This window comes from Parasteatoda tepidariorum, chromosome X1 (genome assembly GCF_043381705.1).
Source record: "Parasteatoda tepidariorum isolate YZ-2023 chromosome X1, CAS_Ptep_4.0, whole genome shotgun sequence".
In the NCBI taxonomy this organism is placed as follows: Eukaryota; Metazoa; Arthropoda; class Arachnida; order Araneae; family Theridiidae; genus Parasteatoda; species Parasteatoda tepidariorum.
The window spans coordinates 77,084,564-77,110,476 of record NC_092214.1 but is presented as its reverse complement, the minus strand read 5'-3'; the positions used below and the strand labels follow the sequence as shown (position 1 = coordinate 77,110,476).

The window sequence follows — 25,913 nt, the reverse complement described above, 5'->3', positions numbered from 1 at the left end:
TGAAAAAAATATTGTTTATTTTTGAAAAATGTTTCACCAGCTAAAGTGGAATTTCCCTTTTTCAGTTAAGATAAAGATACAATATGTGGTCACTTCAATAGGGATTTCTTATTCATTAGTAGGTGTTAGGGGTAAAGTTGAAAAATTAATCAAATCTTGCTGCCAGTTTTATACATTGAAGTAAGCGAAGGAGTTTTTACCCCTCTTTGACTTACTTCACACACACATCATTTAGAGTGTAAAAAAAGGATAGAGTGATTTGACTTGTGATCCCCTGTTGATGCACTACTAACTTTGATAAGAAAAAGTTTCAAAAACCTAACACACTAGAGTACAGAGAGTCTTTCTCTTAAATAGAATAATTGCTTAACCCATTTAATGACTTTGAGTTTGGTGCAAGTTGAGAGCGAAGAGGAATGATTTAAATTAATCGGAAAAAAGCAAAACAATGAATCTTAGAAGTAATAAATTTCAGAAAACCCTTAACTAAAATAGCGCATTAATTTAAATAGAGCATTAATTAAAATTTCTCAAGTTTCGAAGATTGAAAAAAATAAATAAGTAAAAAAAAATTCTGAATGTGTTTGAAAGGAATACACGCAAGTCATGAAATTTTTAGTAGAAACTAAAAGGGAATATCTAATTTTGATGAATTCAACGGGTATAAAAAACAGTCTTCAATTATAGATTTTTTCGGAAGGGATCAATTAATATTTCAGTACCTACATTATAGTTTTTACTAATATTGATTTATTTTTATGTAATTTTAAATGACATTTATATTTTATGATACTAATGCATACAGTTTTAATTATAATTGTTTATTGATCATAAAACTGAGCTTATTTAATCAAAATACTATACTATGCATTAAACACCATTAAAAAGTAAAATTTCGTAAAAATTCAGAATTTTGGATTGAATATTGCACTCCCCTTTTGATCGAATAACCCGCTTAATTGCATAGATTTGGCTGGAACCGATGGTATTCCTTTGAGCGGGGTTGACGTATTTCTTATGTGTATAATTATTTAATGTTTCTATATTATCTTTTTGACTGAAGTTAACAGTTTTTCATTTAAGTTAATTATTAGTAAAAAAAACTTAATATTTTGTAATTATGTAAAAATTCAATTCACAGTTTGTATTAAAAATGCAGGATCATACATTTTAGCATAAATGCTTTCATAAGTTTTTATTGTTAAATCTATTAGCGTTAACTGCACCAATGACAGTTGCGACAAATGAAAGAACTTTCAGCAAGATGAAATTGATTAAAAACTATCTTCGAACAACAATGACCACTGGACGCCTTAATTCACTGCTTTTACTCAAAGCAGAAGAAGATATTGTTGGCAATATTAAGCGTGATAAGTTGGTAGAATATTTTTTGCTTTTAAATCAACATCGAAGTAAATTTATGTAGCTAATATAATATAACGTAATTTTACTAATATCTTAATTTTTTATCATTTTTACGTGAATTTCTTCATTTATAATTTAAATGGCAAATATTTTAAATGTTTTTCTAAATTTTTTTTCTTATTTTTTAAAAATGAAAGGTCAATTTACTTTTGAATAAATTTTGTTTTGAATCAATATCTTAAAGAAGTCTGTATTTTTGATGATTATGACTTACTTTCTCATCTTCAAACAGTTGCTGTAATTAACTTATGGTAACAACGTTTAAATGAAACAAAAGATATATTTTAATTACCAAGTGATTTTCCAAAAAATATTTAAATATAAAGTAAAAAGTATTTCAAAGTGGCGTTGAAAAACATTTAAATTTACAACTTTATTTTTTAAAATTATTTCCACAAATAATTGCTGCTTAATATTACTGAAAACTTATTTTAATTGAATAAGTTTCAGTTTATTTAAAAATAGTTTTTTTTCTTTAATATTTTGTTACCATTTTAATAATTAAAATTAACAGAAATGTAAAAAGTATATTTTCTTTGCATTATTTTGAATAATTGCTGGTATTTAGCTATCAATAATACCTCATTTTTCACCCATGGCGGTTGCATTTTTAAGTGCTGTAAAAATTATTTCGATGAATTGCATTATGTTTATAACTAGTCGAAATGATTTCAAAATAAACTTTATAAGCTCAAGTTTTGCGGCGCATTTCAATTCTTTTATTTGATTTGTTTTACCTTTGATTATCAAGCTTTAGCCATATACAAATTGTATATATATATATATATATATATATATATATNGATGTGCACAAGGTAATATTATACTGGATAATTTTAAAAATTGATCATAAATAGTTTTTGAAGATAACTTATTTATATATATATATATATATATATATATATATACACACATGACAGTCGGCAAAATATACTTCAACACCCCCCTCTCGAATCGGTTAGGGACGGGCCTGCATTACCAAATCAGAATTAAAGATATATAGTGGACAATATTTTAGATTTTCAATTGATTTTTTCTGGAAAAAATATGAATTTTGTATTCAGCATTTTCTAAAGGTAGTTTACTAATATAGTGTGCCTGTTTTTAGATTTTGGTTAAAATTTTTTATTTTGGTTTTAACATTATAACAATTTTTCAACATCACACAAATTTTTTTCAACTTTTTAAACAATAAGAAAAGTAAATTTTAAAAACAGACAAATGTTCAGTATTAGATTACCTATCTGTAATTATTAACCAAATAATTTATTGCTATCAATTTTTGAGAAACAAATTATATAGACGTTCTAAAAGCTATCAGGTGCTGTTTCTTCTATTCTCTTTTTTCATAACTTTGTTTAAAGGTGTCAAATGTTAGTCTATCATCAAAAGTTTCTTAAGAAAAGAAAAATGTCGAGAAAACAAAAATCAGAAATTTAGACAAAGATCCAAGATGGAAAAGGAAGAAGCTTCTTAAGGGAAATTTTCTTAATATGTAGAAAGTATATTATAAAATTGATTTTGTTAAATTTTATTTATTTGTTAATTAAAATAATTAGACGTTTCATGCAGTATTTTTATTGAGGATAACTTTTGTTATAAAAAATTGTATCACAGTGGGGAATGTATGTACATTTCTATAAGAGTATCATGTTTTGAAGAATGCGAACTGTCTTTAAACACAGTAATAATATGATGTAGTGCATAAGAAAAAAATATTGATTTTTATTTTTTTTTATAAAATTGGTGCTGTGTTAACCTTTATCAGAAAAATTAAATATTTTCTTATGTCCATGATATTGAGATAAGGCAATAATTTTGTGATTGAAATATTTCACTTGACGTCATATCAGAATTATCATTCTCACTTCTGAAAGAGTGTGTTTAATAAATTATTGTTTTTACATTATATTTTGCTTGCTTTATTAATTTACTTATGTAGAATGGTAACATAAAAGACTGAACACTTATATGTTATCCTGTGTGTAATTATATTTGATTTATATTTAAGGCTTTGATTTCAACGAAATAAGAATGCAATTGAATTTATTTTTCAATATAGATTACGGTATTGTTGTTTTTGATAAAGAAAAGATTCCCAGAGGTCCTTATTTTATACAAGAGCCAGAGGCTGTTATTTTTGACCCAGGTTCTCGAAAACAAGTTAATAATGTTGCCCTTAAATGTGTTGCAGCCGGCTTCCCATCACCAATCTACAAATGGTACAAGGTATGCTAGTGTAAGACATTCTTTATTTTTTTTTACGTTTGCTTAATGTTCTAATTTTTTTGTTCAATTTATTCTTTTAAAGGAGGAATTTAAAAATGTTCTAGTCAGTGAACTTGTTGACCCATTAAGTGATCCCCGATATACTCAGACTGATGGTACTTTAATTATCAGCAGTCCTCAACAAAATAAAGACAGAGGGAATTATCATTGTACTGCTGAAAATGAATTTGGAGTTGTTGTTAGTCAAACTGTGCAATTAAGTTTTGGATGTAAGTTTATTTTTATTGTTGCATATGTATCACATAGATGCTCTTTATAAATATTTATAATAAAATGTTTTTATTCTATACTTTATTTTTATATATTCCTAAATTATACAAAGTTTAACAGTTACATGGATTGGGTATACTTTGTAATTTTTAAAAGTTCATAATTTTATAATTATTTAACTTACTAGGTAACTCAGTAATTAGCCAAAGGGATGTTTAAAGCCGAAACTTGTAGTTATTATAATGTTTGAAGAATTTGCAGGTTTCCAAATATTCTGGATGTTTAAACTTTCCCATCCATACTCTTAATAACCTATAGAATGTTATTTTTTTCAATTAAAAATAAAATAATTCCATTTCACTGAAAATTTTACATTTCTTTATAATGGATATTATTTTATTTTGACCACTATGAAAAATCAGTTGTTCTTACCAAATTCTATATATAATGAAAAAAGATTAAAATCCCTGTGATATATATTTTAACTATAAGTGGAGATGAAAACTATTATTATAATTTCTTTGTCAAGATTACAGTCTTATAGATGGATATTACAAATTATGATTTTTAAAAATGTTTGTAATAATTGGTTAAAAAAGTTTTTTTTCCCTTTACATTTCTTTTTTCCTTTTCTTTTTCCCAAATTTTTTTTTCGTTTCTTTCCTACCAAGAGCTATGAAATTTTGTTGTTGGAGCTAATATTTGAAAAAAAAACCCCTCTTAAGTGTAATTTTTTTATTTAATAATAAATTAATGCATATTATTAATATTAGGTATATACCTATATAGATTTAAGTAGTAAAACCTCCTTGAAGGTACAGTAATTTGAATTTGTTTACTTTATGTGTATTATTATAATTCTGGTAATTGGAAACTGTTTGGAAAGTTGGCACCTCTGCATCAGTGACGAAATAAATGTTTCATTTCCCTTCCACTAATATTTTTTAGTGTATTTATCCTTGTAAGTTCTTTATAAAAATAATAAAAATTATTATTTCTTAGATATTGGAGAATTTAATAAGAAGCGATCATCTGACCGAGGAAAAAAAAATCGTGGGAAATCTTTATCTTGTGATCCTCCTCAACATTATCCAAGTAAATATATTTCACTCTGTCCGAAAAAATATTTTAGTATAGTTAAAATGGACTTTTTAAAAATATATACTTGTCAACTTTTTCTTTTTAACCCATTCACCACTGCATATGGTGTTGTATAAGATCATAACTTAAAAAATAATAATAATTCATTCAATTTATTTAATGTATACAAAACAATGGCCAAATAGACAAACAATGAAATGCCATCAATTAATTATTTTATGTTAAAAGTTATTTGTTCATTCAAAACTAATAGGATTAATGATAACAATTAAAAAACATCCTTTTCCAAGTAATTATTTGTCAGGGGTTAAAAATGGTTTTAGAAGGTGTTGGATTTTTATATTAAAATTGCAGTTGTTTCTACATTATGAATTTCAGAATTCAATAATGTGAAGTAAATAACAAAGAATTATTTTAGCAACCTCAGTAACAAATACAAAGAATTTATTACAATGATTATGCAATTGAAAGTTAATTTAATTAAAACCAATATTATCATATATTATTTCAAATTATTAGATATTATCATATGTTATGTGAATTAGCAAATATTTTAGTAAGGAATTATCTGCAGCTGTTGCTAATTTAAAAATATGACAGACTACCAAAATATTAAAAAGCAGAAATAAAGTAAATAATATTTAAAATAAAGAACAAAGTTATCTTTAATAAGTTCAAAATTTTTTTTAATAAGGTATTAATTAAAATTTTAAGATATTAACTCAGTGTGGAAATACTTGGTATGGACATATTGTGAATAATCTGTGTGGTCTATAGTATGTGTGATCTATAGTATGTGATGTTAAATGTTCTACAAATGGTGTAGGGCTTTGTCGAATAGATGAAATGCTGGTAAATAAACACGCTACAAGAATTTGCAGTAATGTATTTTAAGCCAAAGCCTAGTTCATTACCAACATGTATGAAATAAGTAAAAATATAATACTATTAAAAAGAAAAGAAAACAAGCTATAAATAATTCCTTAATCTTAACAATTCCTTAACCTTAAAATTTTTTATTATTGTTTGGTTAGGCTTATTAAGTACATAGATTGAGGAACCCATATGACTACAAGTTAATATAAAAATCTTTATGCAAATTTACACACAGTGAAAATAAATAAAGTATATACTGGACTGCTAATAAAAAAAAAAAAAAAAAGATATTTATCCAATTACGATATAAGATATCTATACAAATAAGGTATTTATACATCCAATGAGAAAATTTTTATATTTTTATTATTGGCTTAATTAGTTGCATTCCAATGCTATTTCATGGTATAAAATAGGTTGCTTTTCTTTATAATTTAGCTTTAAAATAAAATATTTAAATTTAATTTCTTTCTCATGATTACTAGCAATCATAAAAACTCATTTTCAAAAATTCCATCGTTCTTTAATAGTTATTCACAATAATTTTAAGTATCCTTTAAATTTTTAAAACTACTTAATTATGTTTAGAATATATTACTTATTATATTATTTTTAATCTTTACTTGGTTTTAGGAGTGAATTATTATTGGACAAGAAATCACTGGCCGAATTTTGTTCAAGAAGATCAAAGAGTTTTTGTTTCACATGATGGAAATTTATATTTTTCTTCCCTGGAAAATGTTGATGAAGCCCTATATTCTTGCAATGTCCAAAGCACCATAAGTTCAAGTGGCCGTAATGGTCCATCTTTTCAATTTTTTGTTGAGCCTGCTTGTAAGTTGTTTTCTACTTATATTATTTTTTTAACATAGTTAGAATTTGCTGTTTTTTCCAAGCTGTTTTTTAAATATTTTAAAAAAAAATCTTTTATGAAATTTCATTTACAAAAATGCTATACTTGTTATAGCTCATTTAATAGAAACTTAACAGTAACAATGTGTGTTACATTGAAAATGTTTAAAATTCAGATATACTTAAGAATTGTTTTCTCTAATCTTCTATTGAACTGATTTCAACATGTGTGAAAACTTTTTAATTGGTGCTGCAACTTTTGATAGTTTATTTTAATAGTTGAAATTGTTTTTATATTGTATGATTATATTTAATGTATCTAAAGGTCTGTTTTAAAACAGATTGAATAATATTTTTAGGCCATAGAACGGAAGTATATAATGTCCTCAAGTAGTTTACATTTCACTAATTATGATTTCCTCAACATCCAGCTAACCTAATGTATAAGTAACTCTTTTTATTTTGCATTCATCTCAATTTATAACTTGGTTTGACTTTATTTTTTTGAATACATAATAACATTTATGTGTGACACAGTCAAACCACTTTCAGTTCTTGCTCCATTAAACTCTCATGTCCAGCAACTGAAGTATTTAGACTTTTGTAGGCCTATAAATTCAAAAATTTTTTACTTTTAAAAATAAAAAAATGCTGTGCTTATTTATTCAGAATTTTTCTTAAATTTTCTTATCAAACATTTTAATGTTTTTGTTTTAACCTCTTAATGATCGGTTGATTTCCAAGAAAACGGTCATAAAAGTGCCTATTTTTTTTTTATCCATGAAAATTACATAAAAATATGCGTATGAACAATATATATATTCATTTTTAATTTTTGATTTGTTTTTAGCTTGAAATTTAAAAAATTTTTTTTTAGGAACAGCCAGCATTCAGGGTTACTATGACCTGATGTTGGTTTTCCAGCAAGCAAGGAAAATTTAAAAAATATGTGTTTTTAGCATTAAAAATTATTTTATTAAACTTATGTATAATATAAATAAAGATTAGTAATTTTTGCTTGTGTGATAAATTTCAAAGCATGAGATACAGAGGCCAACATCACAATCTGGACAGTAGTACCGAGTTTCCTTCCTACATCTCTTATTGTTTTCATATATCTCATACATCTCTTATTGTTTCTTCTAATAAAATAAACTCACTATCTACAATTACCCTAAAAATATCCTGGTACTGCCATCTGATGTGTAAAATGGGAAATATAATGTTTTCCGGGCAAAAGAAATGAATTAGTTTTATTCTTATTGGCACGTTACTACTGAACACGCCAGCCCAGAAGTATCAGGGGAGCAAGAAATAGAGGGCAAAACCTCACCCTGTCATTTTCACGAGAGCGAGAAGGAAAGGGGTTATCAGAGACAACTGAAATTTTGTTCAGAGATAAACTTAACAAGTTTCTTTATAACATTTTCTTAATTTTTTTTCATTTAAATTTTTTTATTATAAATAATGATTTCTACTGTATTTAAATACATTATTTATTGTACTTAGTTCATGGATTCAAAATATGCACATTTTAACTTTGTTTTTTGTTTAATTTTTAGTTGTTGTGATTATTTTATTCCAAATATGTTTTTCTTTTATATTTGAATCTTCTAATTTAGTATGTTTTTTTTTAGCTAGTGGAGAAAAATTGTTTTTCCCAAACAATTTTCCAAAAGCTTTTCCTGATGCTCCATTGGCTGGTGATGATGTTCGCTTAGAGTGTGTTGCTTATGGATAGTAAGTACTTTTAAATAAATGTATATTGTTTTCATTAAACAATGTAAAATAAGTCTAAATGCTTATTTTATTTAACTCATTTTCCTTACATCTGCTAATCACGTTCACATCATTGCAAAAAAGCATCCTAGCAAAATACAACGAGCAATTTTTTTTAAAAATTATTATTTAAAATGTTAATTAATGCAATAATTGCAATGTATTTTGAAACGGAAAAAATCAGTAACTGTTTGAATGATTGGTGGAAAAAAGCTATACGTAAGAAAAAGTGAATTATAAAAAAAAAATAAATAAATAAAAAATAAAAATAAGTTAAGTGTTAACAGTTATTAACTGAAAATATTTACATTTTAAAACAATTATTAGTGTGCATTTTTTTATTCTCTTAAATGTAAGTATTTAAAAAACTCTGGACTTATAGATTATTTACTTGAAATTTAATTCTGCCTTTAATTGGCTTTCTGTGCTAATAATTTAGCTTAATAATTTTAAGATTTTAAATGCATAATTTTACCTATAATTCCTAAAAGCATGGTTTTGCTATTGCTGTAAGGATATAGATATTTGCTTTGGATAAATATCAGATTTTTAGAATGAATTATCTAATTCTCACTTTAAGACAATTAAGGGAAATTCCCACTGCATGCAAAATCACATATGTAAAACAGGAATCTGATTGGTGAGTTTTTTACTGGTATATGTATTTCACCAATCTGGTTCTCATTTGCCATTCTGAATTTGCATACACGTTCTGTTTTATGCATGCAGTGTGAATATCCTTTATGATTAAATACATTTGTTGTGTTATAAAAGTTTTGGCAGTTTTTTAAGAATTAAGGAATATAATTAATTTAAATTAGAATTGTCTTAAGCATGGCACTTATATCTGATGTATCATATTTTCTTCACCTTTTTTTTAATTCCTAAATAGCTATGTAAAATGAGGAATCAACTTCTAACACTGGTTAAAAAATGTTATGTCTGCTGATTATGAAATGCCAATGCGTCTTAAGTATTAGATTGATCTCAATAGTTATTTATTATTTTCTCCTTAAAAATATTTTTAACTTTTTTCAGCATCTTTTACTTTTATCAGTCTCACATAAGATTTTATGCTCATGCTGAATTTCTCGCAGTAACACTGCTTTATTCTTAGCAAAACCATTGCTCGTGACCATTACCATAGTTATCTAAATAGTGGTTATAACTTATCATACTTAACAGTTGGGCTGAAAAGTTCGTAGGCTGACTCATAGATGGGGCTACTATTATTAAAAATATATGATTTTTAGTTAGTTCTAACCTTCGAAAGACACATGTATAAATTTGACAGCTGTCGGACTAACAGTTTGTGAGATATAGTATTTTTAGTGAAGCAACTTTTGTTAGTTTAAAAACAATGGATAAAAAGGAATTTCGCGTGTTCATAAAGCATTGCTTTCTAGCGAAAAAAAATACTCTTGAAGCCAAGGCTTGACTTGAGAAACATTATTCGAACTCTGTACCAGTAAAATCAACCATTGAGAAGTGGTTTGCTAAGTTTAAACGAGGCAAAATGAACACCGACGAAGATGAGCACCGTGGACGCCTCAAAGAGGCTGTCAACGATGAAAATATCAAAAAAGTCTACAAAATAATTTTAGATTACCGTAAAGTGAAGTTGATCAAAATATCTGAGACTCTAAAGATATCAATGGAAAATGTTAGACATATTGTGAATGAATATTTGAGTATGAGAAAGCTCTAGGCAAAATGGGTGCCGCACGAGCTCACAATTGACCCAAAACAACAACAAATTGATGATTTTGAGCTGTGTTTGAAGCTGTTTAATCGTAATAAATCTGAGTTTATGCATGGATATATGACAATGGGTGAAACATGGCTCCATAATTTCCCACCGGAGTCCAATCGACCTTCAGCCGAGTGAACTGCATGAGAAGAACCAACTCCAAAGCTTGGAAAGATGCAAAAGTCAGCAGGCAAAGTTATGGCATCAGTATTTTGGAATGCTCATGGTTTAATATTCATTGACTATCTTGAAAAAGGAACAACCATCAACATCGACTATTACATAGCGTTATTGGAGCGTTTGAATTACGAAATCGCAGAAAAACGGCCCCATTTGAAGAAGAAAAAAGTGCTGTTTCATCAAGGCAACGCACCGTGTCACAAGTCAATGAAAACGATGACAAAATTATATAAATTGGTCTTCGAATTGCTTGCGCATCCACGGCATTCTCCAGATCTGGTCCCCAGCGACTTTTTCCTGTTCTCAGACCTCAAGAGAATGCTCGCTGGAAAGAAATTTAGCGCCGATGAAGAAGAAATCACCGAAACTAAGCCCTATTTTGAGGCTAAAGACAAATCGTACTATAAAAATGGCATCGAAAAATTATATGACCGCTATAATCGTTGTATCACCCTTGAAGGAAGCCATATTGAATAATAAAATGAAATTTTATCCAAAATTTTTTTTTTCTATGTTAGCCTACGAACTTTTCAGCCCACCTGTTATCTATTATATATATGGTATCAACAATACATTTACTGTGTAACTTTGCATATTATTTGTTGTTTGTATTCATTCTAAAATTCTTCACATGTTCTGAAGTCATTCTTATTTGGGATATTAAGAGAGAAAAATTCAATCATATTCAAAAAGAATATCTTGAACCATATTTTACAATTGGAAAATTTTATTCTTAATTTTTTTCATATTAAAAGACACACTTTAATAAAAATTAAAAATAAATTCTAAGGGATTACTATTGCATTTAATTCTTTATTAGCTTATTATTTTTCACTTAGTCTTGACAATTGTATTGCCGTCTTAGGGCCCTCTATACATAAAGGATTAAATAATAATAAAAGAAACACTTCTTTGATAAAAAAATGATATAATCGATTCTCAATTGAACAACTTCTTTCATATGAGCAAAAATGTAAGTAGTCTCTTTAAATCTGGAAAAGCAATACAGTCAAACCTCCTTTTTACAAACTCAAAGGTAGACACTAAAAATATTGTGATGTATTAAAAATTGAGTTAGTTAATCAAATATTTTTAAAATATTTGTCAAATTAATTACTGTACTAAAATTTTAAATGTGTTTTTATATAAAAAAAAGAAAAAAAAAGACAGTTATTTCAAACAAAGTAAATATTTTTGCTTCTTTATTTAATTTGTTAAAATTTTTGTGTTTCATCATCTTCCTCTTTTAATATTTGTGTGCTTCTTCCCAATCACCACATATTAATAGTATGTCAACGGTAGTAACAATTTAATTTGGATTCATTAAATAAGGAATTTAATTTGGATTCATTTTTTTTTATTATTTTTACTGTAATGGCATTTATTTTTATCTGTGCACACATATCTTACTAATCTAATTCTTTTGGAATGGATGATTCAAGCAACTTCTTTTCTGTCAAACAATCTCTTTCTTATAATGGTTCTAGGAAATGGCTCATAAAATAAAGCAATAAAAGTTTTTAAGTTTTGAAGTTCAAGGAATTATTTTAAATTCTTTAAAAATTAGGAAAGAAAAATTAGGGTAAACAAAAATATAGTAAAATTGGGTGAATCAAGGGTCACCAAGAAAAGTAATCAGCTCAGAGAGGTTCTTTTCTTTTATCAGCATAGTAAATGCACAGAGAATTTTGAATTTTTTGATAACAAAAAATTTGAAAAATCTAAGTTTGTAATTTCAAGGTTCAACTGTAGTTTAGTTTATATTGTGTTATTTTCAAAAAACAGTTAGTATGCCTCGTTAAAGAAATAATTCGGATTTATTTTTATATTTTGTAAGGTTGATTTTTAAATCAAATTTCGAAATGAAATGTGCGTGATATATTATGTTTTATGTATATAAAATTTTTTTAAAATCCAAAATAATTTCAGTCCTGTTCCAAAGTATAATTGGACACGTAAAGGCTTCACCAATGAACTACCGCTAGGAGCTTATACTGAAAATTATAACCGTGTTCTGATGTTACCAAAGGTTAGAGTTGAAGATGTTGGTGATTATTTTTGCTTTGCTAGCAATGGTATTGATTCAGTTACCAAATCAGTTCCATTACGGATTCAAGGTAAGTTATGAAGCACAAATATGACAGACATGATTGTGATCTGGAGAAACCTAAAAATTTTAAATTTTTGGTAACATGATCTTTTTTTCTTAGTATAGAATGGATTTTATGTTTGAAATGTTTCGAAAGATATTTTTTCTTAAGTTTTCACCTGATGTTTTAGTATTTTCAAAATAATATGTAACAGATTAAGGGTGTAATATATATTAATGTACAGTCCGCAAAAAAAAAGATATCACCCTGAATAACTTTCGTTCTAATGATCGGATTTTCAGGAACTAAGTGTCAATCTTAATGGTTCCGGGGGGTGACCTCAAATATGCTAATTAATTAGTGCTAACTATTAATTAAGTTACGAAATCAGACACAAAAACGTACTTTCTCTGAATAAACATATATTTTTTCTTACATATTTGGATTCTTAACCTTCAAAATATAGGGGGTAGCCGCAATCTGGGAAATATGGTCCCCATAGTTTGGTCAGGAGAGCGATCCAAAGTTCGTACCCCTTAATGTTAATTTCACTTTTTACGTTTTTAGTCATATTTTAAAAACTAATAAAGCAATTCGAAGAAAATTTCACCCAGTCATAAAACTCATTTACCCAAAGATAATTTCACGAAAAAAATAATTTTTAATAATTGTTAATTATTTTTTATTATTTAATTAAATTAAGGATGAAAAATTTTTGAATTATAAGGTATGAATTTTTTTATACCATATTAATCTACATATTTTTCAATTGAAAAATCTAAAGTTTCAACTGTTTTTATTTATTAGAAGCTGAGAAAAATTAAAATTAATTATTTTTAAAAAAATAATTTGGCGACAATGAAGAAATGATTAAATGGGGCGATTAATATTAAAATGTGATAAACTTGCGAGGAACTTGACTTCGCGCGCTTGGCGTAAAATTTCATTCATATTTTTTTCGCTAATAATCGTTTGCTAATTTTTTTATTTTTATTTTTTTAAAACTATAAAATACGATATTTCTTTTTTAGTCGTCTAAAATTCTATTTGCAATTTAGTAAAGAAATTTGAATAAAACATTTTAATCAACGAGTGTCGAGTTTTATAAAAGCATGCTTGTGATTGAATATGATTATACACCAGATTTTGCTTATTTAATGTGATTATTTTTTATTTTTTATTTTTTTTCTCAATAACTGATACAATTTCTGTAATATACATACGTATGAATAGATTTGGAATAAAATATTTATCAATTTCTTGAACATATTTTTTATAAAATACGTAGTCAACATTTTAAGCATCTCTCACATCATTGCAAATTTCTCAACATCTTATATATCGTCTTAATCTTAAAAGTAATTTTTTAATCATCTGTCTGTGAATGACCGAATGTTACCTGTCTGTGATCACCTGTCTGTGAATGACCGAAATCTAGAGAATGTCGACTTTCACCGGTGAATGTCAACAATCACATAGTCGCTTTGGTGATTGTCTGAAATATTTTTTACATTTGATATTAATTTATTCGCTGATATAATTACATTTATTCAATATTTTAATGCTTACTGACGATAGATTAGAAGAAGCATCATTGTAGGGTATACCGGGCAAATGCATACCAGGGAGTGGCACTTGACCTTAAAAAAACATCAGTGTAGGATATACCGGGCAAATGTATACCAGGGAGTGGCACTTGACCTTAAAAAAACATCAGTGTAGGATACACCGGGCAAATGTATACCGGGCTGTGGCACTTAACTAGACCTAGTATATATTTCGGACATTTACCAAAGGTCTAGTCATACTAGTTCTAGTCAATTGCCACTGCTCGGTATACATTTGTCTGGTATACCAGACACTGATGCTTTTTTAAGGTCAAGTTCCACTGCCCGGTATAAATTTGCCCAGTATATCGTACACCGATAATTTTTTAAGGTTGAGTGCCATTGCCCGATATATATTAGCCTGATACTCCAAACACTGATGTTTCTTCTAATCTATGGTCAGTAAGTATTAAAATATTGAATAAATGTAATTATATCCACGAATAAATTAACATCAAATCGGATGTAATAAATATTTCGGACATTCACCAAAGCGACTATATGATTGTCAACATTCACCGGTGAAAGTCGACAACCACCGATTTCGATCATTCACAGTAACATGCACATCATTAATATAACATAATCACCTCATCAGTATTTTTTTTTCATATTTTGCCTAAATAACATTTGTCATTCTATAGAATGCCTAGGGAAAGTATGTAATACCTCTCATATTTCATACATTGCCTATAAACATCCGGCATTGTAGCAGTATTTGGTGGTAAATGTAGCTGTAATCGTATTTGAAGAATATGCTGTGCGACATTTTATGGTGAATTTGCGAATGTAAGTTTCAGAATGTATCGAAAGATGAGGATGGTATTTGCTAATCATCTTTATCCAACGAAAGCCTTGTAACCTAAATATCTAGCAAAATGAAGCGATTTTTTAAACAATGAATCTTACAATATGCAACATATTATTTCAATATCTTATTCTTAAACTTAACATATTTCAGCGTTTTTAAAATACCACTAAACATTCAGCAGTTCCTTGAGTTATAGAAAAAAGAAATATTGTGAATTATAGAAAACCTTGTGAATGCGCATTAGAATTACTATACAATATACATTTTATTTTTCAGGCACTTTTTTTTCTTCTAACTTTCCTGCCTAGATCACTCGATTAAAGCTGTAAAAATGATTATCCCTAAAATTTTGTACATAGCCATAATAGGTTATGTTAATTTGATTTTAGTATGAAATCCTCGAATTTTTATAACAAAAGCAACATCTATATAATATCAGATAAAAAGTTCATGTATTTAAATTCTAAAAACTTAGAAAATCATAAATAATTTATAAATCGATTCAAATTTTCTTTTCAAAGGAGATTAAAATAAAAAAAATTTTGCTTTTTGGACAGAAATTAGCTTAAAAATTGTCCATATCCTAGAAACTTTGCGATATTTTCTATTAACTTTGAGATATTTCTATTAAACCTCTCCGAGCAATCACAGAGCATTATTTAATTTTTTTTTACAGTCAGAAATTGGTTGCTTAGCAACCTAGTGAAATTAAGTCTTCTTCTTTTGAATTAGTCAATGGGTTAATAAGTAGCACTAATTAATTAGCATATTTGAGGTCACCTCCCCGGAACCATTAAGATTGACACTTAGTTCGTAAAAATCCGATCATTAGAACGAAAGTTATTCAGGGTGATATCTTTTTTTTTTTGCGGACTGTACTGCAAGTTTGTGAGAAAAAACATTTATTTAATTTTATTTCATGTTTGCTTAGAGTTCAGCTTTATTGTTTAGGCAGTATAGACCATATTGAGACCTTATATAGAAAAAATAAGAGTACTTTGGCTCATCTAATGTTTTTTGGGCTGCTAAATCTGAATTTATAATTTTTCACCAGAATTTTGCCTGATAACTTCATAATTTTTGACAAATATCCATAAAAAATCCATTTTTTTATAAATAAATTTTTCTAAGAAAGATTGCTTTCAAGTTCAGATAGTAGTTGTCAAAATTTGGAATAAAAGTGATTAATTGATGCATAATAAATAGAATGAGGGTACGACTCAAAAATACCTACGCTACAGGTAATTTCATGGTCTAGATTAAGAATTCCCCACATTTTTTTTCATGCTGTTTACATTTGCCCTTTTTCTTCCCTGATATTTTTAACTTATTAATTCTCCCTCACAGTCATCTTTCTTTTTCAGTGTTTTGATGTCTTTCCATCTCTTTCTAAAAAGATGCTTAGAAAGAGCGGAACAGTTGTATCCCTCTTCCAGTTTTAGGAAATCTTTTTTTGAAAATGAAAGTTCAGTTTGTTTTTCGTTTCCTTTAAAACATATCATAAAACTCTCCAAAATGACCCAAAATTTGCAGTAAAAATAGTTATAACTTTTTTTAGGCGGAACAAGGAAGACTTAGAAAGTTTCATTTAATGAGTTGTATTACTTTTACCAGTCACATTGTTTACATGAAATTTTTTGTTGTCTCCATTGACCTTCTCTATTCTTCTCATTTTTTGCTCGACCCCTTTCTTATTCTAAGAAATATTCAAAAGTGTAAATTACTTACTATTTTAAAAACCCTGAAAGCAAGAAATTTTTTTATCAGTTGAAAAAATTTCATGGTTTTAGTTTCTTTTGTTCAATAAGAATTAAATAAAAAGAAGGGAAGTAGAGGCTTTTCATCTTCATATTATTTATTTCGTTCATATCCATTATTTATCGTCTATTCTATTATACATCAAAGTATATTTTTATAAAATGTTGAGACTATTCTTTTTTAACCTATGACAATTGATCTCGAGTTAAGTATGAAACACATATGGTACTTAGCATGAAAACCTTTTTTGTTTTGGTATACCTGTTGTATCAATTGTAAATAAAAGGTTTAAATTAACAAATTCATGCATTGAAAATACATGAAATTAGTTTAAAGGTATGAATCATTGAAATGAAAATACTTTTTATTCTATTATTTTAGGACTTGAGTCAAAATTTTAATAGCAGTAACACCCAAAATTTGATATCATAATTTTTGCATTTTTTGTTGTTTTTTAAGAAGTAAATATTATACAAAACAATAGCCCGAAACGATTTTTTTTAATTTAATTTATTTTACAAGATATTAACAATTAAATTTTAAAGCTCTTTTTAATTAAAAAATAAATATCTAAGGATAGAATGAATGGATTTTAAAAAAATGTATCTCATTTTAAGCGGAAATAATTGAAGTTTTTGATAAAATAATTATAATAAAATAATTATAATAAAACAAATGTTTAATAAATTTAATTTTTATTACAAAATTAAGTTGTAAAATAAAAAACAAAAATGATGTTAATGTCGTACAAAGTTCAAACAAAGCCCATTTTAAAGTAAATTTTATTCTGAACAAAATGACTTTTAAAGAAAAAATGGATCGCAATTCCATAAAAAGTTATAGCTTTTCTTGCGAAATGCTGCACCACAGCGCGCTCTGTGGTCAGCGTTGATTACCTCATGCGCTGTGCGTTTTTTCACATTTATACTCGAATTGTAACGAGCGTTTGTTAAGGTAATTCGGAGTGCTGATCTACGTGATAATAATGATCAAATAAGGTAAGTTTCAATTGTTATTTAACTTAGTAATATCAACTTTAATAATTATTATTGTTTTTCTAAACATAAAATTACATTTCTAAGAAATTAATTCTAAGAATTTGATTTGCATATTTATCTCGAAATTTAATAATAAACTTACAGATAAAATCAAGAAATGATGAACTATTGCTGCAACCCGCTGAACAAATTAAAGCATCGTAGTGTCTACAAAACTGTTAAGCTTGTGACAAAAAATTGGAGTTTCGGTATTTTCAAATTTAATAAATCAATCCATATGTGATTCTTGTCGTCTGACAGTTCTCGGATGGAGTTTCGTCACAGTATAAAAACAAGAATAGTTTCATGAACTTACTCAATCATAGAAATGATTTTAATATCGATGCAGAATGACAATTTTTTGTCACTTCTCATGGCAAAGGGGCAAGTGATGGTATTGGTGGGATGGTGAAGAGGGAAGCAAGAAAGAGTAGTTTGCAAACACAAAATATAACAACACCTAAAGAACTGTTCGATTGGGCATGTAAATGTTTCGATAATATTCAGTTTGACTTCTGCACAAAAACTGAACATGAGAATCAAAAAAAAATTGGAAACAAGGTTTAAAAAAGCTTCAACAATTAATGGAACTAGAGAATACCATACTTATTTAGTTGAAAATTTTGAAACTCTCAAATGTAAAATATATTCTTCTAGTTCCTAGTTTGAACTCAAAAAATTATGTAAATAAATTATAAATAACTAAAATTCATAATATTATTCACCCTAAATTATAAATCATATATTTATTACTTAATATAATGTTTGTTATTTTGTGAAACTTTAGTTGAGGTTTGTAAATCCCCTCCAAATTAACCGATACAGCGCAATTGAGCGATCAGTGGAGTGGAGTGGCAGAGCGCGCGGCGGTGCAGCGTTTCGCGAAAAAAGCTATAACTTTTTTTTGAATTGCGATCCATTTTTTCTTGAAAAGCCATTTTGTTCAGAATAAAATTTACTTTAAAATGGGTTTTGTTTGAACTTTGTACAACATTAACAAAATTTTTGTTTTTCATTTTACAACTAAATTTTGCAATAAAAATTAAATTTTTTAAGCATTTGTTTTATTATAATTATTTTATCAAAAACTTCAATTATTTTCGCTTAAAATGAGATACATTTTTTAAAAATCCATTCATTCTATCCTTAGATATTTATTTTTTAATTAAAAAGAGCTTTAAAAATTAATTGTTAATATCTTGTAAAATAAATTAAATAAAAAAAATTCGTTTTGGGCTATTGTTTTGTATAATATATACTTTTTAAAAAACAACAAAAAATTTAAAAATTATGATATCAAATTTTGGGTGTTACCGCTATTAAAATTTTGACTCACTTACTATCCTGAACTAACATTAATTTTTTATTGCACATTTGTGAGAGTCAATTCGTTGATTTTATATCATTACAGAAATATTAAATATGTATAACATAAAAATCATGCTTCTGTATTATATGTATACAATAAAAAGCAATTGTTAAGCATTTGCGAAGCATTATGAGTTTTAATCACTCTATTGTGTTTTGTTACATAGCTCTGAAATTTGTTATTTTTAAACCCAATGAATATGAACCATGATGTGTAGAAATGTAAAAGTTATAGCATTCTTATGTGATATTTAAATCTTTTGTTTAAAATATATTTGCAATAGTTTGCTTGAAAAAGTGTTCATTAAAATGTGCATTTTGTGTAAATTATATTAAGATGTATAGTGCGAAAAGCATTTCAAAGATTTTTTTCAATATATTATAAGTACTTTCTTTTTATTGTGAGGGTAAAATTCTTTTAGTTTAATTTTTCATGTCCTATACTTAAATATGTGATTTTAATCATAAACTGACAATTCAATAAAATGTTCGAAATATAGCCCTCTGAATGGTGGTAATATATTCTAAGTCAGCTGCATGATTATTTTTTTTTATTTTTATGAGATGCATAGTTTATAATGTGTATAACTGTATAGTTATTATTTATAATTTTAACTGCATAACATAGCAATTTAAAAAGAATTTTACTGAGATATACTCAAATTACTGCATGGAACAAAATGGGGCACCATATAAAAAAGTTTAAGGTTAATCCAATTTTTATGTGCCCTAAAAGATCACAATTACGTTATCTAGTTTTCCTATTATAATGTATTTAGAAACATTAACTTATTCTTTTCTTTTTATTTCAGCAAAACCTGAATTTACAATTCCATTAGAGAATAAAGTTGTAGACAAGAACTCTAATTTAGTTTGGACATGCGAAGCATTTGGTAAACCTGATGTTACATACACCTGGTTAAAAAATGGAAAAGAATTGATCATAGAAAATCTCAATCCAAATGATAGAAATAGATATAATATATATGAAAATATTCTATCAATTGATGAAGTATTAGAGAGAGATCAGGGCATGTACCAATGTAAAGCATCAAACCAGTTAGGTTCATCATATTCTTCTGGGCAGCTCAGAATCATAAGTGAGTATTATGTATCAAATAGAATAAAAAATTGAATAAGAAAGTTGCAACACACTAAATCTAAATCATAAGTCAAAAGCCAATAAGAAAGCCATTATTTTTCTGTTCTTATTTCATTATTTTGTTCATAACAAACTTACATAGTTCAGTCCGTTATAAAATTCCTTTTTTCAAAAAATAAAAATTAGTAATTTAAGAAATTTATTAAGTCTGCTTTGAAGCAAAGATGCCGATTTCTCTTGTTTTGTAGGAAAATTTTTGTGTGGTCACTAAGTTTCTGATTTTTAGTCTAATGTAAAGGGTTTATTCATTAGAGACTATTAGGAATTTTGAAAATTGTTAATTATTGAGGTGTCTGTCTTGAAAAAGTGTCTGTAAGTGAGGTTTCAATGTATTTGCAAATATTTAGTTTTATTTCAAAGTTACATCTTTAGAAATCAAAAAATAAGATACTGAAAGCAAATTCATAGAAATGATTTCTTTTTTTTTTTTTTAGCTCTAAAACCTTCTTTTGCAAAATATCCTATGGACAATGAAATGTTTGCTGCAGAAGGTGGAAATATTACAATTCCTTGTCGTCCAGAAGCAGCCCCTTTCCCAGAATTTACTTGGAAGCGTGATAACTATGGCCTTAGTTCTGTGGGACGAATAAAAATTTTACCAAATGGCTATTTGCACATTAATCCAGTCAGAAGAGATGATGAAGGCCGTTACTCTTGTATTGCAAAGAATCAATATGGATCAGATTATACAGAGGGATTATTGATTGTTCTGAGTGAGTTGCATTTCTAATTATGTAGTCTGTACTATTTGTTTTCTTTTAAGCAGCAAAACTTGTCATCAGTTTGAAAAATTACATTTGCTGAGCTACAGCAATAGCATATGTTAATATACTTCTATTATATTTTTTAGGTTTACCTCGAATGGTTGATGCCCCTCATCCAAAAGTTAAAGCAGTTGTCAATGATTCAGCTGAGCTTGCTTGTCAAGCGTATGTTGGAAGTGATATGCTTGACCTGGCTTACATATGGCTTCAGAATGGATTACGGATAGATATGGAAAAAGAATCAATATTTTCTGTGGTAACTTAAATTTAAATCTGTACTTACCTAATCTCGTTTTAGTATTAGTATTAACCTTATACTCAAAATATTATTATTAATTTTTTTCAGGGTAGATTACCTGGCTATTTGAGAATTGAAAACATCACTCTTGCTGAAGCTGGAATATATCATTGCATTGTTAAAACTGCAGTTGGTAGAATTTCAAAGTCAACTGAGCTGGTGGTTTTTGGTAAGTGTATTATAGTTTTTAATTGCTGTATATTGAAAAAAAAAGTATTTCAAAGGGCACTTAACTAATGTACTTTTCTGTCATAAAAATATTTTTTTAGTCCCTTTAAAAAATTCAAGAATAATAATATAGAATATGTTTGTTATTTCAGTTAATATAGCTAGGCAAATATTTTAAGAAGGATTTTGAGTATTCTTTTTTTCTTAAAGGACCTCCTGGAGCACCTGGGGCTGTATTAGCTGAGGATTTAACAGCAACTTCTGGTAAAATCCATTGGAGCGATGGGTCTGCTAATGGTGATCCAATTACAGCTTATACTATTGAAGGCAAAACAAATCATAATTCCACTTGGATAATTTTAAAAGAAAGTATGTATATGTTTTGTTTTTGTTTTAGAAGAAAAACGTGCTAGGCCAAAAGAGAATTATATATATATAAAAAATAAAAAAAACTGGAGCATTCTTTTAATTAAAATGTTTTTCATTATAAGTCATGATTTCTGATTTTCTTTTTGTAATCAGATATTTAAAGTAATGATCTCATGATAGTGATCAATTAAAGAAGGTCATAAATAGAACTAATAATAAAGTTTTAATATGTTTAAAACAGTACGGTTATCACAGTCACTGTAAGTATTATGCCAAGTTATTTTAGTTCCCTACTGTAATGATTTATTTCACACCTTTTATAGTTTTTATTAGGTACAGTGGAAAGTCCTGTATTTTGGAATATTCAGGACTTTGGCAGAGATGATTGTGCTCCGGAAAAAATCGGGATTTCCGGATTTTTCGGTAAGCGCGATCCAGACGTTTCCAAAAATCCAAGGTCCAAGAGTTTCAAGAAATTATTCATCACATTTATGCATAAAAAAAATTATGTTTTATTTAGAAATATTGGAACTCAAATTTATACTTGGCATCTCTTTCATTTGTAAATATTTTTTCTAATGGAATAATAAATGTGATTAGAGATAAAAGTAAGTTTATGCATAGTTATTCATTTCAATTATGCTGCATATAATTCATTTAGTATTTCATGTTTTGAAAATATCAATGATTTAAATTTATAAAGACGTTAATTGTTTGAATTACGTAATTAATGATTTTATTGGAGAAATTTTCGGGATTTTTGAAAACTGCTCACAATCACCTCTGCTTTAGTAAGTCTGGAAAATAGATTTTTCTGGATATTCAGACTTTAAGCTTAAACTAAAACATGCATTATTCATTAAAAAATAATAAATAAATAATAATAAATAGATAATAATTATTGTCAATTTTTGTCCAATAACATTTTGTTATTAATTAAATATATTTAATAACTCAAATGTTTTTAGTATGATGAAATAAATAACGTGAATCTTAAAAAATTTAATATGTAAGCAGAGAGTTAGTAGTAATTTTTATTATAACATTAAAAAGTTTGTCGTAATTTTTCATTTGTGAAGAAATAGCAATCCAATTATTCAGTTAAATAGAACATTAAAAAATAATTTTCTAATTGGATTAGTAAATGAATCTTATTTATTTAAGAAATGTTAAACAAGAAACAGAATTGAGTAGATATTTTAATGAAAACTTTTGTAGCTTATACTAAAATAAAACCTGTCTGTTTTTTCTCTCTAGTTTCATATATATTCACTTTTGTTAATATTTTAACTTTATTTTCTTTATGAAGTATATATATATATATATATATATAGGGGAGTGTCGGGTAACCCCGCCCACTGTCAATTTCATATGTATAGAATATTTTTTCAAGTCAATGGGCCATCAGACATTAATTGTTATATTAATAAAAGATTATTTTCAAAGTTTCAAGTATTTATGCAGCTGGTAACATGGTAAACAATAATTTTGAAAATATGTTGAATACAGTAGTCATGAAATTAAGAAAAATCGGTTAAATTTTGTGATAAAAATGATAAATGAGGTTTATCTATTGTCAATACATTGGTCATTTTCATTTACACCTGAAAAAAGTCAAAAACATAATTTCTGTAACTGGGCGGGGCTACCCGACACATTTTGAAAAGAGCTGAAAAACATGTTTTTTTAAATTTCTATTTTTTTAAGTTAAACTATTCTTTTTTTGGTTTTTTCTTTTTGCATTATTTAATTAGATGATAATACAATAGAAACATAGAAAAGTATTGATTATTACTCAATATTATACAGAAATATGAGCAATACTCCTTAAGTGGGCGGGGCTACCCGACTCTCTCTCTCTATATATATATATGTATATATGGGCACTTCTATATGTGACAGAATGACATTTTGACTTGAAAAATAACATTTAATTGAAGTTTCTATACATCTAATTTCAATTAAACATTGTTTTTCTCATGCATATCATTATTATTGGCATAATGCGATTCATAAACTAAAAAAAAAATATTTTTTCATTTTTAATTTTATGAACTTTTTATTTGTGTGACGGAATGACATTTTGGCAACCTAGCTTTTGGCATGCTGCTTGAAACTGGTAGTTTCTGAGAATTTTGCGGCTATTATTTTTCGGAACTATATTTTACCTTTAGTATAATGTGTAAGCAATGTAAAATGTGAATTTGGAAAATTAACCTCAGGCTGGCTAGCAGTTATTAACATATATTTGCTGTGACGGAATGACAAAAAGTTTAGTGGATGAAAGTCTTCATTTAAAAAATGTTTTATTAATGTGTAAATGATAAACAGAATGAAACAGATAAACAAGATCAATATGTATGTAACAAATAAGCAGAATTAGTAAAAATTTCTACAATTTTAAAAACTTAGGTTGTCTTTGAAGAGGTTTCATATCTGACTTGCCAATGACGCACATCTTATGTTCTTTCTCAAAAAATTTATGCATAAATCAATTTTTGTCCAATCTTCTTTTTAGTACTTTAACATCTAAATCGCCTTTGTCTATCAAAGTATTTTTCGCCACATATAAATGTTCCTTCTTTTTTCTGCAGTATGGGACAGTGATTAAGAGACGACTGCTTACAGTGGCCTTCTTTCAAATCATACACTTTGTTTTTGATAAAATTAGAAAACATTCCAGTTTTGATGATTCACTTCTCAACTACATGAATGTCTAGTACACGTCTCTTGTCCCTGGCAATGCTGCTGTCACAAGTGACCAGCTGAAGTCATTCTCTTTTGCCCTCTCTTAAATAGAATAGCTGGACGAAATTGAAACTTCAAGGATTTGTTGCTTCGACTTTATGAAATCATAAAATTCTTCTACATATTAGGTGCCGTTATAAAGCATCTAACGTCTTGTTTGGCTTTTGAAAACAACCTCGCATTTATGTGGTATTTATAGATGCATGTGTTGTGAGGTTTTAATGAAATACACTAAACAAAAATGAGAATGAGACACACTTTACATCATTATATGCTTCTTTAAACGAATGAAAAGCCTCTTTTAGTGCCATAAACATATATTGCATCTGCATTCTTTTAAAACAACCTTGCATTTAAGTGGTATTTATAGATGCATGTGTTGTAAGGTTTTAATGAAATACACTTAACAAAAATGAGAATGAGACTCACTTTACATCATTATATGCTTCTTTAAACAAATGAAAAGCCTCTTATAGTGCCATAAACATATATTGCATCTGCATTCTTCATTACTCTGTCAGAGTTTGTATTATGACTGAACCCATCATATCTGGGGGCTTGTAACTAACATCATCTTGACAGTAAAATTTTTTAACCAAAATAAATAGCTCATCGACATTACTTTTCTTACTTAAATTGTTTTCTTTTGTGTTGGATGTTAAATACTTTCACAATAAGACTGAATTACATTTTTTACCTTTATTGGTGATTTTGGAAGTGAGTGTACAACTTTTTTTTACAACTTTACCAAGACTTTGCCGGAATTTGTATGGAGAATTTAAATTATTTATATGTCAAGAGGTTAGTAGAATTTGATTTTTTCTTTGTTTTCACAATCTCTGCGCAACAGCGTTTGCACAGCTAAGCGTTTAAGTTCAGCTTTTGTCATGGAAGCTTCCTTCTCTGGCTTTATTTCATTTCATCATGGGAATCTTGTTCCTTTTCAACATTCTATCTGTCTTTCAACAGCTGTTTTATCCATTATGTTAATTTTTGAATAAGCTTTTCAAGGACTCTTTGGCATTCCATCGCCTAGGATGTGTCATTCCGTCACACTAATTATTGGACGTTAATAATCAAATGCATAAAATTTTATAATCTATGATTGATTCTTATGCCATACTGCTTTATATTCCAAAATATACACATTTTCATTTTGAAATGTAGCTGCTATTTTAAAAAATAATAAAACATGTGATAGAATGACACAAAAAAAGATACTTTTATTTTATATATAAAACTTAAAATTAATTAAAAACTATGCTTTAAAT

The 25,913-nt window shown here is 27.3% G+C and overlaps 1 protein-coding gene across 2 annotated transcripts in view; it reads left to right on the top strand.

Moving 5' to 3' along the window:
- The window catches only part of LOC107443173 (Contactin), a 71,264-nt gene that overhangs the window by 27,453 nt on the left and 17,898 nt on the right, over window positions 1–25,913 (top strand). For both annotated transcript variants that reach the window (XM_016056955.3, XM_016056956.4), the window contains exons 6-16: window positions 3,488–3,654; window positions 3,737–3,923; window positions 4,927–5,019; window positions 6,535–6,735; window positions 8,391–8,493; window positions 12,392–12,579; window positions 19,946–20,233; window positions 20,730–21,008; window positions 21,146–21,315; window positions 21,406–21,526; window positions 21,736–21,894. In XM_016056955.3, coding sequence (XP_015912441.1) covers window positions 3,488–3,654; window positions 3,737–3,923; window positions 4,927–5,019; window positions 6,535–6,735; window positions 8,391–8,493; window positions 12,392–12,579; window positions 19,946–20,233; window positions 20,730–21,008; window positions 21,146–21,315; window positions 21,406–21,526; window positions 21,736–21,894 — 1,956 coding nt within the window. The remainder of the gene's footprint in view (window positions 1–3,487; window positions 3,655–3,736; window positions 3,924–4,926; window positions 5,020–6,534; window positions 6,736–8,390; window positions 8,494–12,391; window positions 12,580–19,945; window positions 20,234–20,729; window positions 21,009–21,145; window positions 21,316–21,405; window positions 21,527–21,735; window positions 21,895–25,913) is intronic.